The 10476-nt window shown below is 38.1% G+C and overlaps 1 protein-coding gene across 2 annotated transcripts in view; it reads right to left on the bottom strand.

Moving 5' to 3' along the window:
• LOC106882103 (limb region 1 protein homolog) overlaps positions 1-10476 on the bottom strand; it is a 59707-nt gene that overhangs the window by 17787 nt on the left and 31444 nt on the right. For both annotated transcript variants that reach the window (XM_014932660.2, XM_014932661.2), the window contains exons 3-6: positions 5502-5532; positions 3370-3509; positions 2498-2601; positions 1342-1468 (exon numbers count right to left, since the gene is read on the bottom strand). In XM_014932660.2, the coding sequence (XP_014788146.1) occupies positions 1342-1468; positions 2498-2601; positions 3370-3509; positions 5502-5532 (402 nt within the window). The remainder of the gene's footprint in view (positions 1-1341; positions 1469-2497; positions 2602-3369; positions 3510-5501; positions 5533-10476) is intronic.

Here is a 10476-nt window from a genome sequence, read left to right as displayed (position 1 = left end):
CTTTCCATGCTAGCATGGGTTGGACGATTTGGCTGAGGACTGGTGAAACCAGATGGCTACACCAGGCTCCAATCTGATTTGGCAGAGTTTCTGCAGCTGGATGCCCTTCCTAACGCCAACCACTCAGAGAGTGTAGTGGGTGCTTTTTACGTGCTATACATACATACATACATACACACACACTCCTAAATATATTGTGTGTATGTCTGTGTGTATTTCTGCTTTTATGCATAACTATGAAGACAAACTTTAAAAGATGCACTCAATACATAAAGACAGTGTATGGTGTTTATTATCACAATTCATAGTAAATTGGATGTTTCACCAGTCATTGGCCAATATATTGATCATGGCAGCACACTGTGACCACGAGCAAAGCAATTCATTTCACATTGATTCAGGCCACTCAGCAACAAACGACCACCAGTGACCCATTCACAAGGTGTCAGATATTCAGTTGTTTCAAGGCTCCAAACAGACCAAGAAAAGCTTAAAGGGCCTCAGGGTTCACACTTGTAAACATAAGGAAACAGGAAATGTGTCACGGCCGACAGGAAGCGGTGCAGCTTCCTGGTCTAACCAACAGTAGTATTATTCTCTTCAGGGGACTGTCACATTAAGTTGAGAGCATACAACTACATCATATCACTACTGCATAAATCTCAGAGATTTAGAAATATATTATTTCTAAATTTGAAATCAGTGAATGTATTTCACTAGAATTATTATATGTTTACAAGAGCTTGACAGGCACCTAGCAGGTCATGCTACTCCAGACTGATGACGAGCAAAGACTCAGAAACCTGTCTTTGGATGCTGGCTTAGCTTGGTGGAGGTGCTTGTCTCCTCCTTGTAAACATAAGGACACAGGAAATGTGTCAAGGCCGACAGGAAGCGGTGCAGCTTCCTAGGTCTAACCAACAGTAGTATTATTCCCGTTAGGGGACTGTCACATTAAGTTGACAGCATACAACTACTTCAGACTAATTTTTATTCTAAAATGTGCATATGTGCATGTATGTGGATGCGGATGCACACATGCATGTATGTATGTGCATGCATGTGTACGTGTGTATGTAGAAATATGTATATGCCTGACACCATAAGCTTATATGCATTCACTCAACCGGATAGAAACAGCAGCAAAATCTTCCCCCACCATCTCACTCAAGAGGGACATTGGTCAATGGAGTTCTTGATATACAAAAAAAATAATGGGGGATGGTCGTTGCTGGAACACTTTTGATCATAAGTCTCTTCAATCACTGACCTACACAAATTACAATCAAAATTTTAAAGGAAAACATAAATCATGATAACACCACCATCACTATTACTCACCAAACAGGGTCTGTCGACTGCTCTTATCTCCATCTATGAGAGCAGAGGCCACCCAGGCTATACCAAACACCAGGATTCCTAAAATGATCAGCACTACTGCAGTCTCGTAGACTCGGCCCATGATTCCCTGAAACATGAAATGGTTATTGCTGCGGTTACTGAGATATATGTTTGACAGTTGATTTCAGTATAAGAGTAGTTAACCCTTTAGCGTTCAGATTACTTTGTCAAATGTAATGCTTAGTTATTCACATTGCTTTGAATTAATCATGCATTATCTCGCAGCCTTGAACTTTTTTTTGAATAACGTTGTAGGGTAGGTGTGAGAGACCAGATCTGGTCAGTTTAAACATAAAACAGGTAGAATATGGCCAGTTTAAAATGCTAAAGGATTAAGGGTGTTGTTATTAAAGGAGTCGTTGAAAGCTGTTTGGGTTTCTCCTGTGGTTGGTTGATGATAACAGATAGAAAGTTTTCACTATGCATTCTCTACATGTCATGATATATATATGTATGCATGTGTATGGAGGTAGCAGGGAATATCAAGTGTAGTGTTGGCAAATTTTGGGAAGCATGGAAGTTTTAAAGGATGCAATGTCTCAGCAGCTAACAACTGGTGCAGGTAGTTTGTCCCATGCTTCAGTAAGTCTGAGTGTGAAAAAATGTTTCTAAAAGTCATGGGAGCTGTGCTGTTTTCTGACTGTAGGAATGCCCACATGTATTAGACACATGGAGCTCAAAAAGGTGCTCAAGGTGGTTGTTGGCACGATGGTTCTGCGTACTGCAATGGGTATAGGAAGGGGTACATATATATGGATTTTTTAGCAGATGTAGGTGTGTAGAGATGTGCAAGTGTGAGAGTGTAGTGGTATGGGATAGTGTGGTTGTAAGAGGTAATGGTGCGAGTGGTATTTTGTATTGTGTGAGAGGAAGGCATGGAAATGAGAAGAGACAGGTGAAAGAGGAACGCCATTTATGATAAAACAATAAGGAAAAAACATAAGAGAAAAAGAGAGAGAAATACAGAGAGTCAGACAAATGAAAAAAAAAAAGAAACAAGCACTGAGTTATTAGAATAATGGTGAAAGGGGAAGCATGTAAAGGAAAATGTGGACATAAGGAAGAGAAAGTGAAAGAGAATGCAGAATGTACTGACCCTCCTTGAGCCAGAAAACCCTTCCGACTCTGTGAAGAAGTAGGAGAATGGCATCAACATGAAGAGCGCCAGGTTGGAGAGAAAGAAAATTAAGTTCCATAGTTCTGCAAAAAAACAAAGACAAGCAGTTAATTCACAAGGATATATCATGTATGGCTTTGTTAGCATGTAGAATTTAAGGAGCCATTGACCTGAAAATAACTCATAGTTGCTGGTGAGAGAGAGAGAGAGAGAGAGAGAGAGTGTGTGTGCAGTGCGAGTGTGTGTGTGTGATAAATAGTATCTGCTTATTTGTCTCATACAACAAACAAAAACCAGAGTCCAAAGAAACTAGCAATGGTTTGTGTTGGAATAAATAAGTTTTTGCAGTGTGGAGAGATGAGAATCAAGATATTTGGATAGATTTGTGATATGGGAGGGAGATCATTTTGTATATATAATGTCTCTTTTTTTTCTTGTTTTAGATAGTGGGATACAATTTAAAGGCAATTTGGCTGCTGTTTCTAGCAAGCTGGGTAGGCTCGGTCACTGAAGTTATTTGCTAGGTTGGCTAAAGGCACCAAAAGAGTCAGCTGCCAGTGTTAAATTGAGTATTAAATCTCTCACCCAAGAATAGGAATGACTTCTTTTGATGAACTTCCACACAGTATATGTCCACCAAATTCCACACACCAAGCCATTGGTCAACTTGAGGCTTTAACAAAAGACTATCATCTACTGTATCACAAAGGCCACCAAACCGAAAACCACCCATTTGTAGAATAAACTTCTTTACCACATAGTTATGCCACCACTACCACCACCACCACCACCATCTCTGCACACTCCCAAGGAGATTAAAACAGTGACAAATAACATGATAATGAGCTTACCGTGAATTAAAGAACTGTTGAGCCACTTCACGTAGTAACTGTCGGGATAGAGTAACAGGACTTCGTTACTGACTATAGAAATGGGTAGCAACAAGACAGCACCAAAGGATATGGCTAAGGTAAGGGTGCACAGCAAAAGTCTGGAAGAATAAAACAAAAGGCATCAAACAGAGAGATAGAGAGAAAGTGAAGAAGAAAGATGATGAGACAAGACAATGTAGCAGCAAGTAAAAGGATAGAATGAGAAGGACGGAAGATAATCAAGGTGTTAACACTTTAACATTTAAACCAGCCGTGTCCAGTCAAAGTATTCTACCGGTTTTATGATCAAACTGGCCAGATCTGGCCTCTCACACCAACACTATAATGTCAGTGTAAAAATTAACAGTTACCTCTTCAAAATCTCAAAGCTACAACATAATGCATGATTGATACAAAACAATGAGAATGAATAAATATTACTTTTGACTGTATAATGTGCATGCTAAAGGGCCAAATCATTAGTTTTTAGCCCTTCAATAAAAGAACAGCCCTGAAACTCTCACTTCCTCAATGCTGGTTTTTTTTTTATTTCTTTTTAATTTTTTGTTTTGTGCACCGTCTTTCCTTACAGCTTCAAATAAGTCAAACATCAAAAGATTGGGTGTCATTGCTTTCATTTATTTGTTTGCTTAATTTATTGAATGACTGATTGTTTGATTGGCTGTCACCCTGGAATTTCAGAAACTATTGGATCTAAGAAATCCTCAGTTTTTATCAAAACACTAAAAAAAAAAAAACCCACTAACTTACAGGGACATAAACAAAACAACACCATTTGTCAAGCACTGGTACAGAAGAACATACACAAAAATGTACACCCATACACACATGATAAGTTTCTATTAGTTTCCATCTACTAAATCCACTCACAAGGCATTGGTAGGCCCAATAGCTATAATAGAAGACACTTGTCCAAGGTGCAGCACAGTGGGACTGAACCCAAAACTACATGGTTATAAGGCAACTTTCTTAACCACACAGCCATAAGCTGTTAGAGTAATTCTACAAAATAGAGACATGGTGGAAGTATCCTAGGTCGCTTAACTTGTTACCATTTCTATAAGATTCAGACATAGTAAAAGTACCAAAGCAGATCTCAGACAAATAGAAGGATGGAAAGATACCCCTAATCACATTAGATATTAAAAACATTTTCACATACTTTACTGTATGTATATGTGTGCATCTTTTTATAGTTTTTTCATTTTACTTGTTACATGTAGCCTAGTAGTTAGGCTGTCGCACTCACAACCACTAGATTGTGGGTTTGATTCCCAGACCAGGCATCACATTGTGTTCTTGAGCAAAACACTTCATTTCACATTGCTCCAGTCCCACTTTGATCAGAGGGGGATGGAGGGGGGGAATGTTGGCATGCTCGCTTAGCCAGCAGTGTGGTGTTATTCAATGCCTAAAACAATGCAAAGCACATTGTGACCAGCGATGTATAACAACATCTGATAGTCTAGTTTGGTCAGTCACATGATCATGTGATATACTAATTAAAAATGGATAAATCAAAACAAGCTAAAAAAAAATGTAAACAATTTCCTTCCATTTTCAAGATACACAAACTCAGATGTTGCTGTAACCATACCCCTTTCAACTGGCACCCCACATCTACCCAGGGAGATGTTGACCTACTATGTACAGTATGTTGTAGTAGGATATGGGGAAGACGCATTGTAATAAAGTTACTCTTCAATTTTAACTATGTTTGTGTATAGATGTCTACGGAAGTGGGTGTGTTCTTTTAGACACACAAATAAACCAATACACACAAACGGGGTCGCGTACGCGCGCACACACACACACACATACACAGATACATACCACCCAACACACAGACTCAAACATACATCCAGACTTATGCATACACAAAGACACATATACATTCAGACACACACACACACACACACACACACACAGACACACATTCAGACTAATACATACAGACACACACATTCAGACTAATGCATAGACACATATACACACACATTCATTCATTTACATGTACACACACACACTCAGTCACACACACATACATACACAATGTGACAAGAGAACAAAAGATAACCATGGCTACTTACGAGATCTTGTAAACATAAAGATCTTCATCACCTGTTGGATGAAATGAAAGGAATGCATAAAACAAACAGCACAAACAATACTTTATTCTAAAACATTTGACATCAGCAGTGTTTTCATATAACATAGTGCAGCTACACTATAATTAATATATATATACATATATATATAAAATTTATTTAATGGCTTTACACTTGTGTTAGGTCTAGACTACTTACTGTGTGTACCACATTAAGAAGTAAGGATATTTCAGTAATATACTTCAGTTGAATTCTCCTTACAGTTTATAAAACATTTTGACCTGCTCCCTTTCAAATTTGGCCTATCTTATTTGCACATTCTTCACATAACTGTGGAGAAAAACATCCCAAGTTATAGAAGAAAACCCAATGCACTGATATTTTATACTATTCAGTTGTTAAGAATTATGCTTAGTTTTAAGAGACTTGAAACTTGAAAAACCAAAGAAAAAAAATTCCTTTTCCTTAACCCTTTCGATACCAGCCTGGCTGAAACCACCTCTGGCTCTGTAGGACGAATGTCTTGTTTTTATAAGTTTTGAACTAAAATCTTCCTCCAAACCTTAGTCACTAGCTTAATGATGTGCAGATTTAATATAGACACAAACCGAATGCATTGAAAATGACAGGATCAAAATGATGGCAGATGTATGCAGGAGAGATGGTACAGAAATATAATGCATGCTCAATGAAAAATTTCTGTGAATTGATTGTAGAAGATACTGATGGAACAAATGCAAATAAGAACTAGCAGACTGAGGAAGCAGCAGAGAACATCTGGTTAATTATTAGGTATCACTGAGGAGATCAAGATTAACCCTTTCGTTACCAACCCAACTGAAACCAGCTCTGGCTCTGTAGTAGAAATGTCTTATTTTCATAAGCTTTGCATTAAAATCTTCCACCAAATTTTAGTCACAATTTGTGTTCCTAACACTAGCTTAATGATAACTAAGTTATTTTACTAAATTCTTTGTTATATTTAAAATTGATTGAAAGAAACACAGAGCATCTCAAAATGAATATGGCAATAAAAGGGTTAATATGCTAAAATTATGACAATATAGCTTGAGCCTTGCTACAAAAAATATTACGAGCACAGCAGAGAAAATCCCTAAGTTGTAAAGAAAAATCTTCATTGAATGATATTTTATTCAGTTCAGTTATTATTTTGAGAATAATATTTAGATTTATTTTTATTCATGTGCCCTTTTAAAGCCTAGCCAGGCTCAAGGGTCCGGTTTCTCGGTTTCTATGGTGTACATGTTCCCCACCCAGCTGGATGGGACATCAGTCCATTGCAGCTTTACACAAGAAACAGGAAAAAAGAGTGAGAGAAAGTTGGGGCGAAAGAGTACAATAAGGGTCGCCACCACCCCCTGCCGGAGCCTCGTGGAGCTTTAGGTGTTTTCGCTCAATAAACATACACAATGCCCGGTGTGGGAATCAAAACCGTGATCCTCCAACTGCGAGTCCACTGCCCTAACCACTAGGCCATTGCACCTCCACATGGTTCCAGGTTCAGTCCCACTGCATGTCACCCTGGGCAAGTGTTTTTTACTGCAGTCTTGGGGCAACCAAAGCCTTGTAAATAAATTTGGTAGATGGAAACCGAAAGAAGCCTGCCATGTGTGTGTGTGTGTGTTTGTCCCCCACCACTTGACAACCAGTGTTGGTGTGTTTACACTCCCTTAATGTAGCAGTTCAGCAAAAGAGTGATAGAATAGGTACCAAGCTTTAAAAAATATATATATTGGGGTTGATTCATTCGACTAAAATTCTATTCTATAAGGTGGTACCCCAGCATGGCCACAGTCTAATGAGTGAAACAAGTAAAAGATAAAAGATACTATAAAAATTATAGAAAATTCTAGAGACAAATCCCCCATGCAACAGTATTTTGTTTAAATGTGTTTTCAGACTATAAACCACATTGAAAGACGTGAAGCATGGAAAACAGTCATTTCTCTTATAAGCACGAATTATGAAGCTGTATTTCCTCGGAGCAGAAAATGTCATCTATAAACACAGAGAAATATGCACAAGTTACAGAGAATAAAATGCAATGCAATTTGTCTTTATTTTATTTGAAAAAGAAGGAAAGAATTTTCTTTTCACACTAAAACTATGACAACCTGAAACATGAGAAAAGAATTTCACTTACAGACTAAAATTATGACACCACAAATGTTGCCCATGAGCATAAATAACCGTTTGTTTTAACTTTCCAAATATCCTCTTATATGGAAATATAGCTGCATTTCCAGCTGATTCTCATATTGATTTTATTTTGGATAAATAGGAGAGAGGGAAAGAGACAGACAGACAGACAGATCATCATCATTAGTTTAATGTCTGCTTTTCTATGCTTGTATGGGCTGGACAGATTTTACTAAGGTAGCTTCTTTTTTTTTTTACACACACATACATATGACAGGCTTCTTCCAGTTTCCATCTACCAAATCCACTCACAAGGCTTTGGTCAGCTCGAGGTAATAGTAAGACACTTGCCCAAGGTGCCATGCAGTGGGATGGAACCTGGAACTATGTGGTTGAGAAGCAAGCTTCTTACCACACAGCTACATTTTTTTACCTGTTTCAGTCATTTGACTGTGGTCATGCTGGAGCACCGCCTTTTAGTCGAGCAAATCGACCCCAGGACTTATTCTTTGTAAGCCTCGTACTTATTCTATCGGTCTCTTTTGCCGAACCGCTAAGTTACGGGGACATAAACACACCAGCATTGGTTGTCAAGTGATGTTGGGACAAATACAGACACACAAACATATACACACACATACATGTATATATATATATATATATATATATATATATATATACATATATACGATGGGCTTCTTTCAGTTTCCATCTACCAAATCCACTCACAAGTCTTTGGTCGGCCCGAGGCTATAGTAGAAGACACTTGCCCAAGGTGCCATGCAGTGGGATGGAACCCGTAACTATGTGGTTGAGAAGCAAGCTTCTTACCACACAGCTACGTCTGCGCGTAAGTTTGTGTTTTTTTTAATAAAGACGCTTGAAATAAATTATGCAAAACATCCAAGTCATAAACCTTAGGTGCTCTCCAAACCCACACTGCTGATTTTTCTCTGCAAAATCAAAGTAACTGCAGCCATTGAGAGATATGAGCTCTGCAAGGTGGGGGTGACAGTTGCAGCAAATGTTGCTGGCCAGTCTCCACAGCAACCCGATTGCAATCATGTCCACAAGGCGGACATGACTGTTCTATGGGGTACAACCCATTTGTTCTCAGGGATACAAAACCCATTTATTCTCATCATTACTCCCTCCCACCATCTTCTGCAGCTTCTCCCCTCCCACCTTTCTTCTCTTATCATTTTTGTTCCCTTGGTGAGGTAGTTATGTCTCGATAATTTGATCCTTTATACTTTAAATGTGTTTTTTTCTTTCCTTTCTTTCTGTAAAACTATGTTTTTAATAAAATGTGATTCATAATATTTTTACTGAAATAATATATTCCAACACATGTTACATAATGCATCAAAATTTAACAATAAAGCTTGTATATAACATTTTTTTTTTTTACTTTATACAATCATATTACTGCAATTATATAAATGTACGTTTAGACAGAGTGAGGTAGCAATTACATAAAGCTAGACAGGAGTTACTTAGCAAGAGAGGTGTATGGTGGGAGACAGGTGGTGAAAGGAAGGGCCATTAGTGTAATGCACTTCAACAAATAGTTTCTGAGTTTGGAGTTTTGATTATATAGATATACATATAAAAATGTATATCATCATCATCATTTACCATCATTCTTTTCATGATAACTTGGTTGGATGGTTTGACAAGAACAGAGGAGCCAGAAGGCTCCAGCGGGTTCTTAATAAGATTTGTCACAATAAAATTTATGAACTGTAAATGGAGTGGATCCTAATATTTCAAGGAAGGCCCTTGCACAATATTTCTGTCAACTAAACTAAATCTTAATCAAAATTTCATTATGTACACTTTATTCTTAAGAGGTGTTTGGATGGTGGACATAAACATTCAGTTCAACATCAACACTGGCCTTGAGCAGAGCCCATATATTGCAAGCATTTAGGCTAAGTTTGCAATTTGTGTTGCTTCAGAAGCTATGTATAGAGCATTTTCTTTTTCTAAATAAACCATTGAAAACAAATATATATATAAGACATTATACACATTTATGAAAATATTATTTCAAGGACCGGGTATCAATAGCTTCTTATCTAAAACTTACCTAGAAGACAACTTCACGAGAGGGAACACTTGTCCAGAAGCCACTTGTATGAGATCATTCACCCAGAGGTCATCTACATGGGGGAGTGTCACTCACCCAGTATGAGCAGACACACATCTAGTGGCCACCAGTAAAGGATACACACACACACAGTCGCCACCAGTAAGGGAAAGATACATACACATACAAACAGGTACTTATAAGAGTTACACAGTTGTTTCCAGTAAGACAGAGTCACCCAGCTGCCAGCACAAAGGGGAACACAGTCATTCTCAGCATCCATCTTAAACACTAACCCAATAACCACCAGTAAAGACAGCACAGGCACTTAGACATTACCTACAAAGAGCCCATCGCCAATGGCATTGAAAAGTGGTACAAGTGCGTTTTCATAGAGACCAGCTTCAGAGAGGAAATACATTTCTTCTACTGCCAGGCACTGAGACGACCAAATAATTCATGGCATCATTAAAGAAAGGAAGTCCTTCAATTCTCATCAAGTGACTAACAAAGCCAGCCAGTAGTATATTCTCTGCCTTATACACAAGCTTCTAATCAGCACTTAGCTAACCTCAAACACTACTAAACAGCAAAACAGAAGGAGGGAGAGAAACTGTAATGGTTTATATATAATCTTAATTTCTCGGATATCAATCAAATTTGACCCTCTCCTGGTGTAGGTCACGAGAGGTTAATAGTAAGAAA

Source organism: Octopus bimaculoides, chromosome 17 (genome assembly GCF_001194135.2).
Source record: "Octopus bimaculoides isolate UCB-OBI-ISO-001 chromosome 17, ASM119413v2, whole genome shotgun sequence".
Taxonomy (NCBI): domain Eukaryota; kingdom Metazoa; phylum Mollusca; class Cephalopoda; order Octopoda; family Octopodidae; genus Octopus; species Octopus bimaculoides.
The sequence above is the reverse complement of the archived record's forward strand: the minus strand, read 5'-3'. Positions and strand labels throughout refer to the sequence as shown.